At 43.4% G+C, this 24836-nt stretch overlaps 1 protein-coding gene across 1 annotated transcript; it reads left to right on the top strand.

The window, feature by feature from the left end:
• Positions 1 to 5495: 5495 nt before the first annotated feature.
• On the top strand, positions 5496 to 17965 carry LOC103749976 (cytochrome c-type heme lyase). Its single transcript, XM_008852913.2, has 7 exons — positions 5496 to 5656; positions 6208 to 6360; positions 9137 to 9288; positions 11674 to 11822; positions 12896 to 13015; positions 15973 to 16059; positions 16930 to 17965. Exons 2-7 carry the CDS (start codon positions 6249 to 6251, stop codon positions 17126 to 17128), a joined length of 819 nt encoding a protein of 272 aa, XP_008851135.1. The 5' UTR covers positions 5496 to 5656; positions 6208 to 6248; the 3' UTR covers positions 17129 to 17965.
• The last annotated feature ends 6871 nt before the right edge of the window (positions 17966 to 24836 follow it).

Here is a 24836-nt window from a genome sequence, read left to right as displayed (position 1 = left end):
AGAGGTCTGCAAGGGGGCTGTGGCAAGAATCTAGGAAGACAAGTTACTTTGGTTATGGAACGCTAATTACTGTGGTTTGGGGATACTGTACTATTTAAGCAAAATAGAGGAACTTTTCAAAATGGCATGGCCACAGTTAACAGACACTTAAAATCAGATAATTCTTGGTTCAAAGAGCTTTCCTGTGTGTGAGATGTTCAGCAGTACCCCTGGTCTCTTCCCAGTTGACGCTTGTAGCAACCCCTATCACTAGTACAACAACTGAAAATGTCTCTGGAAATGGCCAAATGCCCCTATCTTGGAGCAGGAAAATGCCCTGCAACTGAAAAAGCCTGCCTTAAGGAGAAGCGGGGCTTTGCTTTATATCAAACCTCACACATGATGGAGTCCCAAACAAAAGAAGCTGGGCATCTCCTTGACATCTACTTGAAAATAGCCTTCAGTTTTCAGAATTGACCTCAGTGTAGGTACATTAGTGACCACCCTTTGACAGGTATCAAGGAGAATCTACTTGTATATTAGGCAGATTTGAAATTATATATCTCTATGTGTATTGGATTGTTAGTTACTTGGTCTATTCAGTTACTCAAATATACATTCCCAAAGACTTTGCTCAGCACTTGTGTATTCCCAGTAGTTTTCATAATACCTGGTATGTTATACATTTTCCATGGCTATATTGAATAAGTGATGTTTTCAAGATTCGTTGATTCCAAAATGCCAGATAAAGAACTTAGCTACCGGTCTACTCTGAGATAAGAAGTTTATGCCATATCACTAGGCCCTTAGTTGAGATGATAAGTTTCCTAACAATGTTTTTTTTTGTGAAAGATATAATACCTTTCCTTATTTGCAGATGCATACTCCTCATCCAACAGGAGTTAGATGATCATAATGTGTAAACTAGTATCCACTGTCAGGACACACTTTGAATATCATTGATAGGATTAAAGAGCTTAATAAAGATATTATAGTATATTTTCAGTAAACCTATATGTAGGTAAGAGAAAAACATATTCAAATACAAAACGAAAATTTTCTTTGTCAAGTGGTATATTAGGGAACTGTGAGGAAACTGGGGCATGCTCCTACACTTCGTCTCTCTCTCTTAACCTTTGGTCATGCTTCTATCCCATGTAAAGCTAGCTGCTCCTCCTTAGAGGCATAATTTTGTCAAGTCCTCACTCCCAGCCCACAGCTTTTTCCTGTGCTCTGACCATGATCCTGCATAAGATCCCCCAGTGCCTCTGATCTGGAGCTTCGGGAAGGTCAGAGTCTTCTATTAAACTGCAAAGAAAAATTAGTAATTGTGGGAGAGCATAGAAAATGAGATGGGGAATTGAGTGGGAGAGAAGGCAGAATTTAAGAGAAAAGAGAATTGTGGCAGAGAAAGGAGTATTGTGACACAAGAAAGAATTGTGAGAGGTAATGTAGAATTGAGAACACTGGGGGACTGAGAAAAAGAAGTGGAATCTGAAAAATGAGGAGCTGTCTGAATGGAGAGTGAAAGCAGAAAGCATTGTGGAAGCTATGGGGAATTATTGAAAAATACAGGAAACTATGAGAATGAATTGAGAAATACAGCTGAGACAAGGAATTGTGGGAGAAAATAAAGATGATGTAAGAGGCAGAAAACTGTGAAAAAAGAATTGTGGGAAAGGAAATGGCAAAGAGTACTGTGCGTTATGAAAGAACAGCTATCAGAGAGAATGGGAAGTTGCAGAAAATTAAGAATTGTAAGAGATGGAGCTGGAGAGATGGTTCAGTGGTTAAGAGCACTTACTGCTCTTGTGAGGACCAAGGTTCAGTTCCCTGCACCCACAAGTGGCTAAAAGGCATCCATAGTTCCAGTTTCAGGCAATCTGATGCTCTCTTCTGGCCTCCACGGGCACAGGTACACTTACATACATGCAGGCAAAAACACTCTTACACATAAAATAAAAATAAAAAAATAAAATAAAAAAATTGTAAGAGGGCTGGAGAGATTGCCTAGTGGTTGAAGGCATACGGTTCTTGCAGAAGACCTGAGTTTGGTTCCCAGCACCCAGATGGGGAAGCTCACAACTACCTATAATACCAGCCCCAGGGGATCTAACACCCTCTTTTGGTCTCTGTGAGCAACTGACCTCAGGTGTACATACCTATATACTGACTCACATAAAAACATAGACATAATGGAAAAACTATTTATTTATTTATTTATTTATTTATTTACTGTGTGTGTGTGTGTGTGTGTGTGTGTGTGTGTGTATGTGAGTGCAGGGGCTCCCAGAGGCCAGAAGACGGCATCAGATCCCCTGGAACTGGAGTTATAGGTAGATAGCTGTGAGTGTTCCAACATGGGTATTGGGGATGGAATTCAGTCCTCTGCAAGATCAGCATATACTGTTAACCACTGAGTCACCTCTCTAGCTCCCATGTTTTTTATTTACATATCTTATTTTATTTATTAATTATTTATTTATTTGTGCATAGGGGTGTACATGTGTCACAGTGCTCATGTGGTGGTCAGAGGATAACTTAAGGCAGCTGTTTCTCTCCTTCCACCATGTAGTTCCTGGGGATGGAACTCAGTCAGGGTTAGTGGCAAGTGCCTTTATGCTTTGAGATCTCTCACTTGCCCAGCATGTACATATTCTGAGATGTAAATACGGTTATTTATTTGTATTCTTATCTTTCCTATTAGCAAGGTCCTTGTCCTTTTATATGTGCCATAGACCATTTTGGAGCCTGACAAAGCCTATGAATGTCTTCTCAGAATAATCTTTAAAAATTGTACTTATTTATTTTTGTGCTTGGATCAAAAATATTTAGTTTTTAGTTTTAGCAGTTTTTAGTTTTTTAAATTTTTTACTGAAGTTTTATGGATTCCATGCAATATAATTTAATCATGTTTAAATACCCTCCTGTATCTGCACCTTGCTTTGTATCAACTTTGTAAAAAGTTTTGATATTCTACTACATCTATCTATCTATCTATCTATCTATCTATCTATCTATCTATCTGTCTCAGGTTTGTGGTCCATAAAAGCCATTCAGTGTGGCTTCATCCACTGGAGCCTGGTTAACCTACCAAGAGTCTCACCTTTAAATAAGACTCACTCTCCCCTTCCCAGGAGCCACCAGTTGACAATAGTTCCTCAGGTAGGGTTGAGGTTTCTTTCCTACTTCCTCATGTCTATGCTGGGATTTTGTCTGTCTTGAGCTTGCATGGGATTTGTCATGCTGTCACCCTTGCTGTGAGTTCATATGAGTAACTGACCAGCTGTCTGGAAAACTGTATCCTTGTGGTCATCCATCTCCTATGTGGCTCTTACAATCTTTCTGCCCCCTCTTCTGCAATTGATCCCTGAGCTTGGGGAGGTGGAAGTTTGATATAGGTATCCTATTCAGTGTTAAGTATTCCACAGCCTATTAGTCTCTGCACATTGGACAGTCGTGAGTTTCTGTATGTGCATAAGGAAGCTTCTCTGCTGAGACATGAGAGATGATTAATCAAGGTAGGTCTGAAAAAGCTCCCAGATCTGGAGGTCAACAGGGGTCCTAAACAGGGCAGAGATGGTCCACACAAGGAGGTCTGGGAAAGGGAGCACACAAAGGCAGATCTCTGATTTACTTATATTTTATGCATATGAGTGTTGGCCTGCGTGTTTTTAAGTTCATCCATGTTGTGCAATGCCTGTGGAGGCCAAAAGAGGGCGAAAGATCTCCTGGAACTGGAGTTAACAGATGATTGTTAGGTACAATGTGAGTGCTGAGAACTGAACCTAGGTCCTCTGCAAGAGCAGCCAGAGCTCTTAACAGCTGAGCCATCTTTCCAGCCCCAAACAAAATAATTTGTTTCCAGTAAAACAAAATACAAGGAACTGCAAGAATCTAACTATAATAAAATAGTTAACATGCTCTTAAATGGTTTGTGATTGTTATAGTTTGGCTTCACAAGGAAAAGTACTGTAAGCTGATACACTTTTTAAAATGCTATTTTGGTGCAGTTTCAAGGCCCTGGATAAAGGATAGCCAGTTCCCCTTCCTACACAGCTTATTATAACTATATTGAAAACCCCTTCCTTACTAGCTTCTCATACGCTGGACCACTATATACCCGTTCCAATCATTCCATATCTAGACACTAGACTACTACAAATAGCCCCAGGGCCAGCTGAAAATATCCAAATCAGCCAATCCAAAACCTGCTGACCCTGTCTCATCCATTGCTTTCCCAGACATGAAATAAAGGCTCTTGAGCAAAGAACCCCCTTTTGCCTTGTGATCAACCCTGATGCTTCCTCACGTAGCCGCTCCCCTGCCATGGCTTAGTGTGTACTTCCTGTCTTGCGATCTGTAATAGTAAACTATCGTTTTTATGATAACCATCTCTGATCTGTTGGCTTACCATAGGAATATAATATGAAAATTTAAAAGCCATAATTTCATGGTCACATGGAACATCCTCATAAACAGCTGTCAGAGTGCTGGAAGTTTACTTGTAACAGTCTCCATGGAATCCTCACCTGATTCTTTGGGCAACTGTGAAACAAATGATGTTTCTGAATTATTCCATTTGGAGCTAGGATCTCAGTACCCTTACAGAGACCACTCCCAGGATGCAGATAGAGAAGAGATTTTGTTGTGAGACGATTTACTTAGGCACAGGACAATTCTTGAGATTCTCTGAGAGCTGTCAACCAACAACAGCCTCAGCACCCCAAGGGTGATGGATTGGACTCTGTGGAGGGATGTGGGTCACTTCACAGATCCACCACTGGTGGTCAAGAAAGACAAAGGTTTCTTTGTTAACACTTTAACAAGAACATATTTGTATCAAAGTTTATCTGTTTCCAAGTGTATTCATGGTGTATTTTTGAGATATGTGATGTAATTTATCTGGCTTCTATCAATGCCACACATATCTAACAGGACAGACAGATCCGTGGCCTCAATCCTAATGGAAGAAAATGCCAAATTTGTGTTAGAATAGTCAGTTAAGAAGGCCCTGGAGGCGGAACCTTGTCTGGTTTATTTTTGCATTTCCAGAGTCAGGCACAGTTCTGAGTACCTACTTGGTATTTTTTAATCATTTGATCTGATTTGCTTTGATCATTACACTTTGTCTACATGCACCAAATAACAATATTTTATCCCACAAATAAGCACAAATAGTACGTTTATTTAAACAAAATAAAATTAACCTTTCAAACACCTAAACAGACGCCATTGAAAATACCCAGCAACTTGACAGTTCCTTCAAAGCAACCCTTCAGCCGCCTGAAACACGTGGAGCCGAGTTATTCAGTGCTAGGGAAAAACCAACATGCTAACCTGTTCTGCCAGGTTGAAAACAGCGTCCAGTCCCTAGAGGCGGGGCCAGAGACAGTACCCTAGCGGTCATTGGCCTGGGCACGGAAGGGGTGGGGCCCACTCTCGCTGACTGACAGAAGTTTCTTTCCTGCCACCTGCGGCCCGCCTCCGCGCACCGGAAGGCCCGCCTTCGGAAAAGGAAGTAATGGCTCGCGGAACCCGGCGATGACCCCAGCTTTTAGCGGTGACCTGGAGTGAGGGAGGAAAGAGGCGACAACTGCCCGGCTCTGCTGAGCGCGTTCGGCTTGGTGGTTCATGGCGGTTCTGGCCACCCGGAATAATCCGAAGGGAGACTCATGTACGGCAGGGCGTGCTGGTTACAGCCGCCTGGGGTGGGGTGTGGGGACTGGAGCAGGTGGGACACTCGGAGACAGGTGCACACGACTGGCGGCGCCTTGCCCTTCACCTTCCCTTCTTTCCTCCCTTGAATTCCTTTTTGTCCAGCATACCCTTTCCCGACCCCCGCGTTACCAATCTCCTTGCTGAGGTCCCAGGGCTGGCGGGGCGAGTCTGGGCTCTGGGTGCCTCCCCTCCCCCACCCGTGTCACCATCACTAGGGCTCCCGTTGCTGAGCCTAAAGTGGCCTCTGTGACTTGCTTTCTCTATAGACCGCCTCACCTTATGCGTTTCAGTCTCAGAGACCTGGCCCTCGATAGTGCCATAGGTAGCACCGTGTTAAACAAAAGGACGCAGTGTATTAGAATAGTCTGAAAGTGAGTGTCCGGCCTGGTACTTTCCGGTGGGATGAGGAAGAAGGAGGAGGTGGACAGTGAGCCAGGCTAGGAATAACAAGGGAGTAGGCTAGTGCTTAAACCTGGGCATTTTAAATCTGGCTCTTTGCTTTGGCAGTTGGAAGTTGAAAACTGGGAGTCATCCCTGTGATTCCAACCATGGGTTCCTCAGCATCTAGTCCTGCCGCTGCAGTTCAGGCCCCCAGTGCTTCAGACCCTCGACCTGCTTCACGGCCTTCATGGTGCCCAATGCATAGAAGAGAGGGAACAGGTGAGTAGCCCCTTTGCTAGAAAATTAAAACAACTGAGAATTTTCAAAAGGTTCTGAAGGAAGAGGCTGAATAGTTTGCTTCACTACGCTTGTAAACCTGGAAGTAAGGCACCCTGCAGCTGGTCCTAATTTTGTCACTTACTAGAATGTTTCATAGGCTACAAATTTATGTTTCAGCCTGTCATTTTTAAGTGTACTATGATATTTCAAAGGATGATGGTCACGATTATCTAAGGCATGCAAACATACTCAGCCTTGACTCCCCAACATTTAGCTGTGACTACATCGTGGCTTTCAGCTGTGGATTGGGGACAGCCATCGTTCAAGGGGACAGGTACGCTGGTTGATATATATTTCTAGGTGTCAGCAAGTGAGAGGGTACTCCTGCCATATAGTCGGGGGAGACCAGAGACACAATGCACAGGACAGCCCCCAATATAGACTCTTTGGGTCCTAAATAGCAGGAATGCCAGCATTGAGAAAACTTAGTCGACTGTCTCAATAAGCTTTTGCAGTATTTGCCTCTATCAAAATAAGCCATAATGAACTGGCAGACCATTCTTCCAGTGCAAAGTTGGAAACAAGAAAGTCTCTTTTAATTAGTGCGTGTCTGCTTTTAGAGTGTTCAGATTGAGGTGTGGGTTCACTCAGTCAGCCACCAGGGACAGAGGTAATATGGCATGCTTTACTGCTTGCTCCTGCTTTTGGTCTATTCATTCTTCCCCTGTTAGCCCTCCCGCTCTAAGAGGTTACCATTCATTCTGTGCCAAGCAGTACTGAGTTTTATTTGTTTCTGCGCTGACAAGAAATCGTAGTATACAAAATAGACAAAATCCTTTGCTCAGTAGAGCTTACAGACTCGTCTTTAAAAAAATTTTTTTATTTTTATTTTATGTGTATGCGGGTATTGCCTGCATGTAGGTAAGTGCACCCATGTTGTACAGTGCCCACAGAGGACAGAAAAGGCTGTCAGATCCTCCAGGACTGGAGTTACAGACAGTTGTTAGCTGCCATGTGCGTACTGGGATTCGAACCCTTGTCTTCTGCAAGAACAACCAGTGTTTTTAACTGCTGAGCCATCTCTCCAGCCTGTGCAGACTCATCTTCATAAGTCTGTGTGGTAGATTTTCTGCCTGTTTTTTAAAAATATTTTATTCATTATTTTTATTTTATGTGCATGTGTGTATTGCCTGCATGTAGGTAAGTGCACCCGTGTCATGCAATGCCCGCAGAAGACAGAAGAGGCTGTCTGATCCCCTGGAACTGGAGTTATAGACAGTTGTTAGCTGCCATGTGGGTGCTGGGATTTGAACCCGGGTCTTCTATAAGAATAAGCAATGTTCTTAACTGCTGAGCCATTTCTCCAGCCTCATTTCTGCCTGTTTTATAGTCAAAGAAACTAAAGCTCAGAATAACTATTTACAAGTTGTCTAGTAAGTAGCAAAGCCGGGGAAAATTCTGTGACCTTGGACAAGGACAGATCCAGTGTTGTGATATTTCTCCTTCCAGAATTGTCATCACTTACAGCAGGTATGCTCTCGCTCTGAGCTTTTATCCTCAAGGAACCCTTTTCCTGATTTTATTTTATTTACTGTTTATTTTAGAGATTGTGGACCTGATTTATTTGTGTTAGTAAAGAATGTGGGTATTTGTAAGAGACCAGAAAGGGTCTATTAGTTATATAGTGTGAAAGTGTGACAGTGCTTTCCTCCTAAGGCCCACCTGGGATCAGTGCTCTGAAAAGGTTGTTGCTTTGAGTGATAAAGAGGGTGGTATAGTAAGTCCATTTTCACCTTTTGCATGGGGTCCTGGGGAATTGAAGGTCTGGGAGGAGATGCCAACGAAGGAAGTGAAAAGAAACTTCTATAAATGACATCTAGCATTCAATGTCTTTTACAGTTCCTGTTGGAGTCTGAAACAAGGACAGATTACTTGACAGAACACGTGTCATTTGGGGTCACAGCTCTCTTAAGTGCCAGTCCAGTCTTCGGATGCTTAGACTTTCTTCTCAGTCCCCAGGCTTGCCTGGATCAGTGTCCTGGGAACTTGTGTATTGACTGCCCCTTATGCTGCTCTATTCACTAGGCTCAGATCTTCCCCCTTATGTATCTGAGTCTATCATGGGACATTTTCTTTAACGTCTGCCTTTTATTGCCAAACTTTTGCTGTCTCAGATGAGCGGTAATTTTCTGTGGCTTGCTTTAATCTTGGAACAAAATACAGAGTGACATTGAAATTTTTCACCAATAGTCTCTGAAGTTTCCTGATCATTTTCTGCTCCTGTCCCCAGTACTTGAGGAAGTATGTCAAGAACGGATGGTGGCTGCAACCACATTGAGACTGGCCTTGCCAGGAGCTAATGACTGAAGTCAAAGAATCAACTGTGGCCAGCCCTCATTTAGGTTTCTTGGTCAGCTCCTAGCTGCTGATCCATGTTGGAGCCTTCTGGGCCGTTACTAATACTATGTCCTGGGCAACAGCTACTGTTGAATCTGCAGCGTGTTTTTAGTTTATTTTTGCTGGGTGCATGACAGAATCAATGAATAGTTACATTTTTTTCCAAAGGGAGAGTATATTTATAGACCCTTATCATCTTTAGGATTTTAGAATATTATCTAATTAGTTCTTGGCAGCTTTAAGCAGAGAAAAAAAAACCTAGTTTTCATGTGGTGATCAGAACTTCAGCTCTTAAAGTCTCAACAGAGAGGACCCTCCCTCCCTCCCCCACTGATTCATGTCTTAATGGTGACAGTACTTTAATACTTGGCTCTTTCAGGCTGTCCAGAGAGTGCAGCAGCATCTGGTCCAAGCTGTGAGAACAAAGCACACTCCGTGCCTGCCCACCAAGATCGGGCCTATGAGTTTGTGGAATGCCCTTTTATAAATGCTGCAGCTAAGAATAAGGAGAACCTTGACCCTTCAAATCTGGTAATCCCCCTCATCTCGTCCTGGAGCATTTTGTACAGCAATGACTCTGCAGACACCCAAGACAGATGCAGCCTACTAAGGTGGATTCCTCTGTTCTTTGGAAACAGAAATTTGGTATTCCATCTGCAGTGGCATTCAAGAATGTTATGAAATACAGATGGCAAAGGGTTCCTGGGAAAGAAAGCAGACTACAGGGAGCAAAAGAAACTATAGCAAGTGACTATTTTCTTGTGGAAAAGTTATTGGATGGTAGTACGTAATTCTAGAAATATAGCTAGAAGTTGTAAGGCGTTTCCATGTAGGGAGACCCTCTAGGTATTTTGCAAGATAGAGGTGATTCCTTAATCACAATTGGGAACTAGCCTGGATATTAATCCTTAGAGGATCATGTGTGTGAGTGGCTGCCTGAAAATTTCATGTCATCAATAAATGCAACTAAGGTTGCTGTGACTTCACTGTTTTATGATGAACAACTGGAAACCAGACTCATGTTTGGAATCACATTTAAAGGTGAGCTACACAGATTTGGGTCACTTTAGAGAGCCATGGGATTGTCACGAACACTTGGAAATCATAGTGAAGCAGGCAGCATTTGAAGACATGACAACCACTCAGCCTGGTAGAGAAGGGATATGGGGGTACAGTAGCAGTGCCCACATCAAGGCTTGACAGACTTTGATCAGTGAATTAAATTTGACCCGTGTCCATTTTGAAAGTAAAGGTTATTGTCAAGAGTCACGTTCATTCCTCTATGTAGAGTGTGTGTCTGCTTTGACACTACAGAGAAAACAGCCGTGTTGACTGGTGTGACAGACCATCAGGCTCGCAAAACCAAAAATACCCAGTCCCTGGCCATTGACAGAAAGTGTATCGGTGTCTGCTGGTCTGACTTTGAAGACCTGTTTGGTAGGCAGCTTGGTGCAGTGCCCAGGGAACAGTGGGTTGCCTCTACTCTAGCATGTCTGTAAGAGACATCGGAGAGTGGAGCTTGGAAGCATGGGCATTTGGAGAGTAGTAAGTGGCGGTGTCCCCGCAGGCTAGTCAGTGTTAGAGTGTCAGCAGCATGCATGTGTCTCTTCTAAGCTAGAGGTTAGAAAGATGCATAGTTTTTGCTCTGAAGTGATTCACATAGAACATGAGAGCTAAGGGGCAGCTATAATTTGCCAAATTACCTCTTTTATAATTTGGTGTACTTGCTTATGGAAAAAAATCCCAGGGTTATTTGGGAGGAATTAATATCCCAGACTTCCAGTTCAAGAACAAGGAGAGAATTGTCAAACTTCAGTAATGACCCTACCAAGGTATAAGGAAATTGCTCTTTAGAATATTACAGGTCTATGCTCGTTCCTTAAGGGATAACATGTGTGGCAAGAATTTCGATAACAGCTAGCTTTGGGGGTTATTTTTGCAGCATTTGAGCTCATCAGCATACTTTGTCTCCTTTGGTCCTCATAACATCTTACGTAGTCAGTATTTTTACTGCCCTCTCTTGGAGCTGGGGAGACTGAGTGAGAATTGGCGACTTGGCCCACTTCACTCAGGTAGGAAGTGACAGAGACATTCACCTCGTCCCTTAGCATGCTGCCATAGGGTAGGGAAGGTGTTCAACACTCGCCTCACGTGCTTCCCCTGCTCTCAATCCTCTCACTCGGGGCCATGTCGGTGACTGGGACTTCTAGTTGCATATCTGCTAGAAAACCTTTTGTACTTTGACTTCACAAAGAAGCTCTAAAACTGTGATTCTCAACCTGGAGTGATTTTTCTCCCCAGGAGCCATTTGGCTATGTCTGGAGACAAACCGAGTTTTCACAGCTCAGAAGGAGGGCTGCTTCTGGGTAGAGACCAAGGGTGATGGTAAACATCTGACCAATGCTCAGAGAAACCACTGCAACTAAAGAATGGCCAGCTGCTGAGGTCAGCAGTGTGAAACGTGAAAGACGCTGGCCTAGGATAGGCCCCAACTGGTGGCACTGTTTTACGAGGTTGTAGAACCTTTGACCGTGGAGTTTACCTGGCAGACAGGGGCCATAGGAGCAGGGCCCTGCACTCCACTTTCGGATCCATCTAGGTGTGAGCAAGGCTCCTCATGCTCCTACCACTGAGGAGCTGCCTGCTGCCGTGTACTCTCTATGGCAGACTGTAGCCCCTCAGACTACCATCTAGACTGAATCTTTCCTCTCACGTTTCTTCTTGCTGGCTGTTTAGTAGTAGCAACAAACAAAAGGTAGTATGTTCAGAGTATATGAGAGGTTTGAATTTCGATGTCGCTGGTTTAATGAGAACTTGGGCTTCATGTGTGATGCATTGCTTCCCGAGGTGTAATTGATTTTTAAAAATATCTGTCATAATGCTACTATTAAGACACAATGAACTGATTTTCTTTAGATGCCACCACCTAATCAGACTCCATCCGCAGATCAGCCTTTCGCACTGTCTACTGCCAGGGAGGAGTCATCTATTCCAAGAGCAGACTCTGAGAAAAAATGGGTTTACCCTTCCGAACAGATGTTCTGGAATGCAATGCTACGGAAAGGGTGAGTGGACAAGATAATTTGCTCACCAAATTTGTCACAGAACTAAATGTTTTAAAGTTTTTTTTTTAACCTCCAAAACATACAGTAGTTTTTAATGAGTTGCTTTATAACAACTGAGTTTTTAGACTCACCAGACTGCAAGCAGAAAGCCAGTATTCAAGGTCTGGGTTCTTCAGAGAGACAGAACCACCAGGGTTTGTGTGTGTCTGGTGCGTGTGTGTGTGTGTGTGTGTATGAGAGAGAACTTATTGCAAGAAACTGGTTCCCATCATCATTTCATCGTGGAAGCCAAAAAGTCCCAAGGTTTGCAGCCATCAAGTGGGAGGCCCAGGAAGGCCAGTGATATGGATACAGTCAGAGTCTGAAGACTGAGATCTTGGGGACCTGATAGTAGAAGTTCTGCTCTGAAATCTGGCAGGCTTAGAACTCAGAAGGAGCTGATGTTTAAGTTCAGGTCCCAAACTAGGAAAAGCCTAATGTTGGAACTCAAGCGGACGTACCATATCCCTTCTGCTACTGGAAAGGTCAGCCCTTTTATTATGCTTAGGCCGGGGACTGATTGGACGTGACCTCCAGATGCAGGACAACTTACTGTGCTCACATCTTCCATCGCCCTTACTGCCATACCTAGAATGTTGGACCAAATGTCTGGGTGCTGTAGGACCCCCACAAGGTGGATGCATAAAATTGATTCCTATAGCTGATAATAGTATTTTTTAAGATAAAAAGTAACTGTTATGTGAAATGCTTAGAAAAAATTGGTGACCCAGTGACACTAAATGAGAAGTGTCACCTTAAAATAGGTGGCTCCGGAATTGTTGCTTTTGAGGATTTGGTAAAATGTGATTAAAGTGAGCCTTGAATTTTTTATTCCAGTGTATGTTTATTGGTTTGGATTTATAGCATTCTTCTGTGGTCATGAGTAAATCTTGAAAATGAGTGTTGGATCCATTAAATTTGATGTAAATGAGCATTTGAAGGTCTCAAAAGAAGCAATCATTTTATGACGACATGGATTACCTTTTTGCATTGTCAGTAGTATTTGTCAGATTTTACCACGTGTTTTTTCTTAGGTGGAAATGGAAGGATGACGATATTAGTCAGAAAGATATGTATAATATCATTAGAATTCATAATCAGAATAATGAGCAAGCGTGGAAGGAGATTTTGAAGTGGGAAGCCCTTCATGCTCGGTAAGTACATTTCAGATCTTATTCCTTCCTGCGTCGTTTCTTGTTTCATATTACCCTTCCAAATGTAGTGTACATTTTATTTAATTTGTCATGCATTTCTATATCAGGCACCTGCCAATGACCATCCTTGTAGGACAGATTATAGTTTCTTAATTGTATAGAAAAGAAAAGAAAAGTCAACCTAGTCATTTTATTTGGCCGTGCACCGTAGGTGAGGTGGAGAGTGCGGGAAAGTTCTAGCAGAGGTGACACTCAGCTCTGTTCCTGCCGGCTCTCAAGGCCTCCACTGTCCAGGTATTGGTCAGGAACGGCTGTAGCAGAGCTGTGGGCCAGAGGCCCCTGAAGCTATGACCATTTACTCATCTGGCAAGTGGTGCCAGCCATTGACTAGAATAGCAGCTCACAGCCTCTGAATGTGATGTACCTCCCATCAGAACAGCTGATTCCAGAAGCCAGAGCTCTCAGAAGTACCAGGCAGAAGCCACACCTCTTCTCCTGGCCTAACTTGGAAGACTGGTATCCCAAGCCTGGCCAGATTCAAGGGGAGGGGTGGATCTCCACCTCTCAGTGGGAGAAATGTGGTAGGTTATGGAAAGTAGAGCATGCTGGAAGGGAGACTAAAGTGCTTTGTGCTAGAAGGGAAGCAGGAAAGACCTTTTTGTTCTTCAGCAGTATTTGGGATCCCTGTCAGGACTGTTCTTAAAGAGCTGCCTTCACATGGCCCATTTTTTCTCAGAAAGGTAGTCTAAAGAGCAGGGATTGGTTCTCCCCTGGAAGGCTTGCAGTAATTCTACATACTTGGGCTCACTTGGAAGCTGTTTGAATCTGTCCAGGGTGGGGCCCAAGATTGATGTTTCTAGAGTGATGGGATGCTGCTGGTTTGAGATCTCATCCTTCAGAAGCGGAGGGATGGGGGTGTCTTAACAAAGATCCAGGTCCTCTCGTAATCTGGTTTAGATTTTTAAATTCCTTCCAAAGCATGATGAATAAGTTTTTTGTAGAAAAGCCACTTGCCGCTTTTTTTTTTTGAAAGGTGTTTTCTCTGTTTTTAGGATTTCCGTTGAGTATTTCAGTGGTAGCGCTTCTTGGGTAACACTGGCTGGACCCCAACTCTACGATAGGTATACCTTCTTCCCCATAACCCCTGGTCTGTAGGGGTTACCTTCTGGCTGGCTACTAGAGGGGACTGCAAATACTGCAGTAACCTAGGTTAAAAATGTGCTCTAATTAAAGCCACTGCTCATTACTTGTATTGTGATTTTAAAACAAAGATCTCTGAGAGATGGGAATTTCAGTTTATCAGCTTCAACCCCTCCAGTCATCTTGTAGATTTCTGGCAAAATTAGGTAGGCCTCTAAGAGCCCCCCCCCACTAATGTCTGCAGAAGAAAATTACAAAGATTGTTGACTCTTGCCTGTGACCCTCTTGAGAAGGGTTACTAAAATGTCAGTAGCTCACACAGTCAGGCTCTGTTGTGCTATGGATCTGGATTCTTTTCTCCTTTACACAGTAGGAACAAAGCCTGTTTTACAAATGGTAGCAGCTGACGAGACAGGTGGCTCCTTTCTTAACTGAATTCCCTTTTCTGTTGGGGAAGCAAGTTTGTGTCATGTTATAGAGTGTGTTTCCACAAGGGCAGGGTCTTGTACATCCTCTGTGCCCCTGTGCCAGCAGAGGACTGACCCCCAAGGGGCCTCAGCCAAGGTCTGTAGGCAGAGGTAGTATATTCTCTTAACTAGGAGCCTGCCACTGCTGAGGTTTAGGTTTACTTAGGGAGTAGGTACAGCACTACTTAGAACTAGTTCTTAGAATTCAGTCTCCATTTTTCTTTCTTCATAAAGTCTGTTACTTGGTTAAAATGAAACAAATATAGTTCCCCCATGATATTCTTGGTGGATTGATTTCAAGCCATCCAAGGATAACAAAATCCATGGATGCTAAAAAGCCTTACATATATATAATTTCACTGTATGTGAATACAGTATAGGCACATCTTCATATAGCCTTTAGAAAGTCTGACTTATAATACCTAAAATAATATAAATGGTAGATAAATAGTTGTTATACTGTTTTATTTAAGGAATAATGAGTAAAATCTGTATGCTCAGTACTAATGCAGGGGTTTGTTGTTGGTTTGGTTGTTATTGGTGCTGATGGTAGTTTTTTTTTGTTTTATTTGTTTTTTTATGGTCTCAGGTAGCCCAGGCCAACGTCTATATAACCTGTGGATAACCTTGAGCTTCTGATCCTCCTTGCCTCCGCCTCCCAACAGCTGTGTATCAAGATAATTGGCTTATGTGGTGCTGGGGATAGAACCCAGGCACATGTATGCATGCTAGACAAGTACTATACCAACTGAGCTACATCTCCAAGCTTCAATACAGTTTTGTCCAAATGTTTTCAATCGACGGTTGAATCTGTGAAAATGGAGCCCATGGATCCAGGCGGCTCACTATAGGATTCTTTGTTTCTCCGAAGAAATCCTACCTGCTCTATGCAAAAGAGAAGGAAGATATATAGTACTTAACACTCTTTGGGTTTTTGTTTTCTTTCTGAGAATGTGTCTGTGCTCTTGTCTCAAATGAGAAGGTGCTGGCTTTTGACTCCTGCAGAAAAGCCAGGCAGATGTGTACAGAGAATAGGGTGAGAGAGAGATGGCACAGAGCCTGAAGGAAAGAGGAATCTTTCCAAGAAATAGGCCAATTCGAGTACTTTTAAAAGTTTCTGTTCTCCATGAATGTATTATGAGAAAGAAATGCAGAAGAAATATCACTGAAAACATGGAACGTCGTTGGAGAGCTGTCTCAGTGCATGAGTGCTTGTTGCTCCTGCGGAGGACCTGGGTTCAGTTCCTAGTACACATGTGGCACCTCAACCATTCTGAAAAAAACTAGACTATCCTCTTGTCAATGGAAAGAAAAGATTTTCATAGAATTTTCTTGTTTGGGGGTTTTCAGTGAATGTCCTTGTGGCCCGTCATTGGTCAGATTCGGAGGGAAAGCAAGAGAGTATTCACCAAGAGCAAGAATTCGGTCATGGATGGGGTAAGTGTCAATGCAGTTCTGCTGTTTACGTTCCTACGTCACCGGCAGCATTCTTTTGCCACCCACGCTAGAGTCTTTAAGAAAAACAGTTCATGGGGCTGGAGAGATGGCTCAGTGGTTAAGAACACTGTTCTTGGAGAAGACCCGGGTTCGAATCCTGGCACCCACATGGCAGCTAACAACTGTCCATAACTCCAGTCCCAGGGGCCCGACAGCCTCTTCTGACCTCTGCGGGCATTGCATGACACGGGTCCACTGACCTAAATACACGCAATACATGCATACACATAAAATAAAATTAATAAAATTTTAAAAAAAGAAAAGAAAAGCAGTTCTATCTTCTAAAACTCTACATCCAGCCCTAGACTTTTTCATCTCCTTCAGTTTACTCATGAATGGACAGGTTATTAAGATGGAGTGGCTAGCTTCCTAGTTCGCGGTCAGAGAATTGAACTGAGAGCTGTCTTCTGGGTTCTTAGATCTGCCTTCCTACTCCTCCTGCTGTCTTTGGGTCCTTGCATTTCTCTTGTTCAGTTCTTCCCTTTGTCTTGTAGTTGAGCCCCTTTGCATGCTGAGTTTCTGCCGCCTCTCAGCTGGCCTTTCTGGCTTGGGTTTCTTTCCACGGACCTTGTGGACAGATGATCTAATCTAGACTCTTAGCTTTTCAGCAGCACATTCATTCTCTTAGCACTGTAGTAGGAATGTCCAAGCCTCCCCTCCCTGCCCCTCCCCACCCCTCCCCCCCTCCCCTCCAGGTGTCTGCACTTGAGAACAAGTCCTTGAGCAGCTGTTGCTGCTCAGTCTTCTCTGCATACAGCATTCCAAATGCAGGCCAGCATTTTAACACTGGCTAGTGTGCTTTCATTCCAGGTATGAGTTGCCGTTCGACAGGCACGACTGGATCGTCAACCGTTGTGGTACAGAAGTTAGGTACGTGATTGATTACTATGATGGCGGCAAGGTCAACAAGGACTACCAGTTCACCATCTTGGATGTGCGTCCTGCCTTTGATTCATTCTCAGCAGTATGGGACAGAATGAAGGTCACTTGGTGGCGCTGGACTTCATAACCACTCTTTTGCTAGGAAAATATTATGAACTTTTTTTTTCTGAGACATTAAACTATTTTGCCCAAACAAAAGTGCACTCATAACATCACAGTGGGTAATCATACTTGATCCTCTGTTCAGCAAAGGATCCACTGTTCCTTTAATGTTTGAGTCACATTTTGCATTGTAGTTGATAGAGGTCATTTTACGTCCCCCCCCCCCCAATTTGGTATTAGTGGGAAGCAGTCCCTTAGTTTTCCCATTAACTACAGTATTGTCTCATATTTCATGTAGAAAGGTCTCAACCACCTCTGAAAAACACCTTTTCAGAAAAAAAAGAAAGCTGTCTTTATTCTCAGGAGTAAGAGATAGAGAACTTGAAAGTGTGATGCTTTTACCTGGTCAAATATTTTGACCAGGTCTGTTCATTATAAGAAAGAAGCACTTACTCCTCTTTAAAATGTTACCACTATTTCTAAAGTCTCTACAGTCTGAGTAGCATCTCTGAACAGAGTTCAGAGGTAAGCACTGAAATGCACTCCAAAAGACTTAGGCATGACTTGATCTTGAGAGAAATTTCAACTCACCATGAGAAGATGATAATGTGCTTTGATAGATGTAGCTTTCAAAATGCTTTGCTTTTCATTCCTGTTCTAATATGTAGCTGTTGCTAAGAAGCTGGACTCGTTGTCCCTGGAAATTGACAGGTTATCTTTAAGTTGCCCCATTCCATTCAATCCTCCCTCTAGGAGCCTTCTTCCCAGTCGGCCTAATCTAAACTTTCAAAGCCTGAACAAGTCACATTTGTAAAACAAGATTCTGCTTGGCTGACTGTTAGAATTCCTAAGAAGTGTGCTTATTCTCTTTTTCATTCCTGTTCTAATATATAGCTGTTGCTAAAAAGCTGGTCTCGTTGTCCCTGGAAATTGACAGGTTATCTTTAAGTTGCCCCGTTCCATTCAATCCTCTCTCTTAGGAGCCTTCCTCCCAGTCGGCCTAATCTAAACCTTCAAAGCCTAAACAAGTCACATGGCCAGCAGTAGTACCTTTGTAAAACAATATTCTACTTGATTGACTGTTAGAATTCATAAGAAGTATGCTTTTTCTCAGATGTGGAATGTTTGCATCAATTCACCATCAGTCATTAGTTTGTTGTAAGCAAACTCTGAGGTTTGTTGTTGAAATTGTTTGGCTCATAAATGGTATGTTTTAATTATAGCAGCATGTTAGAAATGACTTGTTTTTCTTGTTTATAATTAAATCCTTTCATTTATCCTGAATATTGTAGTGTTAAATTGGTGGATGGAGTGACTAATTTGGTATAGATTTCTTTATTGTGTCAGTTTTGTGTGAAGCAAAAAACCCCAACAACTTTAAGTTCTCCATGTCAAGATATTTGTACTTTTTAAATAAAGCTGGCAGTTAACAGGTTCTGAAACTTTTCAGAGTATCTTTATAGGTATAAATTGCTTCTTCAGTCTTCACTGAAAGCAGCCATTTTCTCATCCATTAGTTAACTATTTTTAAATCTTATAACAAAATAATCACTATTGGACATTTTCTGGTCACAACTGTTATTGATTAGATGTAGGTTCAAGATTTGAGAAACAAAGCATAACTAGAAATGGAAAATTAGGCTATGTGTAACCAGTGTTACAGGAATATAGTATTTTGGGTATAGACAACTCATGAAATTAACTGTCAAGGGAGCTCAGTAAGAAGATCAACAATTTGACGTACCCTCTCACTGCCTCCATTAAACGCTCCTCACTGATGCCCAGAGTTGCTTTTGTCTAGGTTACACTTAAGTCTGTCTAGGGATCAGAAAATCTCTACTTTATTAGCTTTCATTTATAACTTCAAATTCATTTTAGATCCTCTTCAGTGTTTTAATCTAAGTTTTGTCTATGGAAATAGCACTATTCAGAATGAGAACATATTGATGTGAGTCAGGCTAAGTATTAGCAGATAAGGTTCAAACTGCGGTTACATATTAGCATTTAGTGTTCCTATGAATACACTAGCTGACATTTGTGTCACGTTCGTGTCCACTCTGCATCATAACCAAGAACACAAAATCACAAAAGGTATATCCCCTACCTACAGGAATTCAATCTTTTGGAGTTTAGTCTGTAAATGAAATGATGGTCCTGGTAGAATTCCAATTTAAAGAACTCATGGTGCTAATAATGGCAGTGGGGTTTCACATAAGTATTATTTAAGATAGATATTTCCTGTGATGGTTAGTGTTGTCAAGTTGATAGATTCTAGAATCATCTGGGAGATGGGCTTCTGGTATGCCTGTTGTGAATTGCTGTGATTAGATTAATTGAGGTGGGGAGACACCCATTGTGGGCCGCACCATCACCTGACTAGTGTCCTAGGCTGCATAAAATATAGACAGTGGAATGAGCACTAGCAAGCATGCATTCACTTTCTCTGCTTACCAGCTGGATCCGCTGTGACCAGATGCTTCAAGCTCCTGCTGTCCTGACTTCCCCACCATGGTGGGGTACCTTGAACTGTGAATTAAAGTAAACCCTTGTGCTGGTGCTGGATAGCTTCAGTTTCAACTTGACATACCTGGGTTGAAGGAGCCTCAACTGGGGAATTGCCTCCATTGGACTGGTCTGTGGGGCATCTTCTTGATTATTGAGTGATGTGGGGGGGGCAGCCCAATGTGGGTGGTGCCACCCTGAGCAGGTGGGCTTATGTTTTATAAGAAAGCAGAATGAACGGGGACCAGGGGAGAAAGTCAGCAAGCAGCGTTCCTCCATGACCAGTGCTCCAGCTCCTGCCTCCAGGTTCCTGCCCTGAGTTCCTACCTTGAGCTCCCTGATGAACTGTGACCCGGGAGATGTGGGACGGGTAGAACCTTTCCTCCTCAAGTTGGTAGTGGTCAGAGTGCTTTGTCACAGCAGTGGGGAAACAAAGTAGGATAGCCCTTAAGCTGCTTTTCTTAGGGTATTTTATGAGCGCAACAGGAAAGGAAACCCAAAATGTCTACTGTACCAGAGTTACCGTTCTCTTCCTCCCTCTTAGAGTGACTGTAATTGTGTGATTATTTGTGTTGCCATAGGCTTGAGGCTATGTGTGTGGAAGGCAGATGGCCCATTGAGAATGCTCTCCTGTGTTAGCTGTCTCTGGGCCTCTGTTTTCATGGGTGTAAGATGAGTATCATAGAGGTGTTTTGCAAGTTCTATGAGGCAATACCTGAGTGTATGCCAAGCAGAGCCCACAGGTGGAGAAAGCTTAGTAACAGCCTTCAACACATGATTGGCAGTCACAACTAAAGGGAGGCTTTTCCTGATTTGTCAATATATTACAAAGTGGATTATAGATTTAAGCAAACTCATCTAAAATCATTAACAGTGATTTTTGTCATGTGATTACATGACAAAGTTATATTTGGTTAGCTTAATAGGCATGTCCCATTTTACATTTAAGTTCTTGTCCTTCCTAATCTAAAATGTAGCAATATAAATACAAACACCAGATCTAGAAATACAAAGTATTACATAGAGCTTAAAAGAACCAGCAAGAATACTGCCATGATGGGGCTGGAGAGATGGCTCAGTGGTGAAGAGCACTGACTGCTCTTTCAGAGGACCCTGGTTTGATTTCCAGCACCCACATGGTAGCAAATAACTGCCCTTAACTCCAGTTCCAGGGGAATATGGCACCTGCTTCTGACGTTTGAGGGCATTGCATGGCAGGGGTACACTTACATGCAGGTAATAAACTCATACACAAAAAATAATAAAATACTTAGAAAAGAATACTTGCCATGAAGCTTGGAAGGCAGGGGAAATAGTTACACAAATTCGAAATATCTTTCCCTGCTTGCAGTTGCTTCTTCAATTTACTGCTACAAAGGTGAACTAGAATTTAGGTAGTATACCCTGGATATGGTTCATGTAACAGATGCAGTGACTGCTGGCCCACAGCACCTAGAAAAGCTCTTTGCAGAAAGACTAGTGGATGCTGATGTTGATGAGCTTTTGGTTAAAATCTAACATGCTATCATTTTATGATTTAATTTCAGTTGGATTTAAAGTATGATTTGAAATTGTTCAGGCAAAGTAATGCATTAGAGCATAACTTGAAGTTTTGCTGCCTCTGCCTTCCATCTGGCTCTTTTGTGCTTTCCTGAGCAAGATACTTCTCAAACATGCATGGATCAGATTTCCCTGGAAAGTTTGTTAAGACACATGACCAGGCTCCAACCCAGAGTTCTTCAACCTGCAGGCCTGGGACAGCTCCCAGGAGTGCTGATGCCTGTTGGGGACCCCTGCTGTCTAAGGTAGCAGTCCCTCCATGTCCGGATAGCTGCAGGCCGGCTCGGCGTTCTTATGCAGAGGCTCCCTTTCTTAGCTGGGCGCCTTCCTACTCTCTTCCTGACTCACCTTTTGAAGTGCCCGTCACAGATACATATCCTCCGGCATGAAACTGCCAGGTTTTCCTGTGTGATAATCAGGCAATGTCTGACAGTCTGTTAGAAGCCCACCACCATATGTAAATAGGGCATCTTACAAAGCACCTATCAACTAATGCTTTTGCTACTGCCTCCACACTATAAATATCCTGGTTTCCCCCTAATAAATCGGAGCTGTATCTGGAGCTGAATCACTAAGATCTGGAGTGGAGCTGAGTCACTGAATAAAGGAGCTGTATCTGGAGCTGAGCTGTATCACTGAATTCTGTGTCTCACTGCGCCCAGAACCAGCCTGTGATACAATCTCCCCGGAGGGGGCTGTCCCTTTGTAAACAGCCACTCGTGAAGATCCTGCTTTCGCCGTTCTTGCACCTCCCCTTATGACCCAGTGGCCAACGGATCGCGAAACATAGAGGGAGTGCCCGGTAGCTTGGAATGGAACTCGCCTGGAAGCGCAGCGACCCGCTGAGTCGCCAGCATCCAGTAGCCGCGGAGAGCCTCAGCAACACCGAGAGACAGGAATCCCGCCCATAAATGCCACTGGTTCAGTGACCTTCTGAGTCCTTCTTTTCCCTGGCATCCTTTGACCTTTCACCCACTACTGCTTTGCTACTGCTTATTCCCATGGCCATGGGTCACAGTTCCAAGTGGGAGATGTGAAAGCAAATGGTAAATGGAAACACTACTTTTCCATTTTCCTTTGTCCTGATTTCTTCCCCAAAGCTGCTTCTCCTCTCCTCAGTACTGAATATAGCATCATTTTGGATATTCTACTTTAATGACAACTTTTCCTTGGAGTGTTCATCTCCCATGAATTCTGCAGATGATGACAATGTAACAAGATGGCAGGGGGATGAAGACAGTGCCACAGACAGACTCACAGAAAGGCCCTGCTTTACTATGTGCTGCTTCTACGGATTGTGCCTTTGCTTGTGGCCACTCCCTTGAGCAGGTGGGGTGTTCCAAGTTGTCTCTGATATTTGACCTTTACTCACCATCTTAGTTTGCCATGGTAGCCATAACCAAATGTCACAGATGGAGTGACATCTTAAATGACAGATATACACTCGTACAGTTCTGGAGGGCAAAAGTCCAAGACCAAGATGTCAGCAGGGCCATGTTCCCTCTCAAGTCTCCAGAAAAGGATCTGATCTTGCTTTTTAGCTTCTGGAGATTTCTTGGCTTGGTAGGAGTCTAAAACCCATCTTCACTCCAAATTCCTGTGTTTACTAGGACACCAGTTCTATTGAAGTAGAGCTTCTTTCTAATAACCTCATTCTAACCTGATCATCTGCAAAGACCCTATTTCCAAAGAAATTTCTATTTACAGGCTTTGGGAGGTTTGTTGGCTAGCTTTAGTGTCAACTTGACAAACCTGGATTGAGGGAGCCTCAATTGGGGAGTTTCCTCCTTTGGACTGGTCTGTGGCCATGTCTGTGGGGCATCTTCTTGACTGTTGTGTGATGTGGGAGGACCCAGTCCACTGTGGGTGGTGCCACCCCTGGGCAGATGGGCCTGTGTTGTATCATATAGCAGGGGCCAGGGAGCAAGCCAGTAAGCAGCGCTCCTCCATGGCCTGTGCTCCAGCTCCTGCCTCCAGGTTCCTGGCCTGAGTTCCTACCTTGGACTCCCCGATGAACTGTGACCCAGGAGTTGTAAGACAAATAAACCCTTTCCTCCCCAAGTTGGTATTGGTCAGAATATTTTGTCACAGCAATGGAGAAACAAACCAGAACAGGAGGGTAGAAAGTGACCATCTCGTGAGAGAACAACACACTTCAGTCTATAATATGTTGACAAAATTCATCCTGGAACAGCTCATCCCTTGTGTTTGAGCACTATCACTGCTGAATTGCTCTACCGTGTTCATTTGTGTTCACTTGGTTCAATCCTGCCATTGTGAACCCGTGTTGGTTTGGTCCCTGGCAAGCTTCACCCTCTGCCCAGCTCGGTGTGCCCCTGGTGAAAATCTCTTGGTGGAAGGTGAGAGGAAGATGTGCAATGCACCTGCGCAGGTAAAAGGTTGATGGTTCACCTTTCTTGTGTAATTTTTCTTTAAAATGTTTTATGTATCATTTTTATTTTAGGTGTATGAGCATATTGCCTGCACACATGTAAGTGCACCCATGTTGTGCAATGCCTGCAGAGGTCAGAAGAGGGCATCAGTCCCCTGGAATTGGAGTTAGGACAGTTGTTTGCTGCCATGTGGGTGCTGGGGACTGAGTCTAGATTCTCTGCAAGAGCAACCACTGCTCTTAACTGCTGAGCCATCTCTCCAGCCCCCTTCCATGTATTCTTAAAGTGATTTGAGATTAAGAAGGCATTGGAAACTGACTCACCAGGTTTCTTTCCCACAAGACAAAAACAGTTTCTAATTCCACTCCTAATTTGATGTGCCCTCTAAGGAAATTCATTCATCTTCCTCCGTGGGTAAACAAAACAGCTTTCCCCCACCCCTAATGGGACTATCTGAGGGTTCTCTCATTTCATACATTGGCCCACACTGACTCTCAGCAAGAGCTCAGTGCCCAGCTGCATAATAACCAACATTGAGGCACCTGGTTGCTGCAGAAAGCGCAAGCTTTGGGCTGAGGCTATAGCTCAGTGGGTAGAGATACTCACCTAATGTGTGTGAAGTCCTGGGTTCAATCCCCAACAATGCCTAAACTGGGTTTGGCGGCCCCTTCTACCTGTGGGCCCAGGGAATGGAAATCTGGTCATCAGACTTGGTGGCAGGCACCGTTACCCCCTGAGCTAGCTTACCAACCCTTAATGTTTTAATCTGGGGAACAGAAAATTGAGGGATCATGAGTTGCCCTGTGTTGCTGTCCCTCATAACACAGAGCTGGGGTGCTAAGAGTCTTTTCAGGGTAGTGATATTTAAAAGACTGTGCCTTTACACTTTGCAATCCCTTTTCAAACTTTTGATTTAGAAACTGCAGCTATGTCTGTATTTACTACAAGCTAATGGCCTTGCATTCTCTTTTTAGTTTCTAAAAAAATTATTTTCTTATGTATGAGTCATTTGTCTACATCACGTGTGTGCAATGCCCACAGCAGCCAGAAGAGGGAGGCAGATTCCTCTGAAACTGGAGTTAAGGATGGTTGTTAGCTACCATGTGGGTGCTGGGAACCGAATTTGGGTACTGTGCTGGATAGCTTTAGTGTCAACTTGACACACCTGGGTTGAGGGAGCCTCAACTGGGGAATTGCCTTTATTGGACTGGCCTGTGGCCATGTCCGTGGGACACCTTCTTGATTGTTGAGTGATGTGAGAGGGCCCAGCCCATTGTG

Source organism: Nannospalax galili, unplaced genomic scaffold, assembly GCF_000622305.1.
Source record: "Nannospalax galili isolate Female #2095 unplaced genomic scaffold, S.galili_v1.0 scaffold606, whole genome shotgun sequence".
In the NCBI taxonomy this organism is placed as follows: domain Eukaryota; kingdom Metazoa; phylum Chordata; class Mammalia; order Rodentia; family Spalacidae; genus Nannospalax; species Nannospalax galili.
The sequence above is the reverse complement of the archived record's forward strand: the minus strand, read 5'-3'. Positions and strand labels throughout refer to the sequence as shown.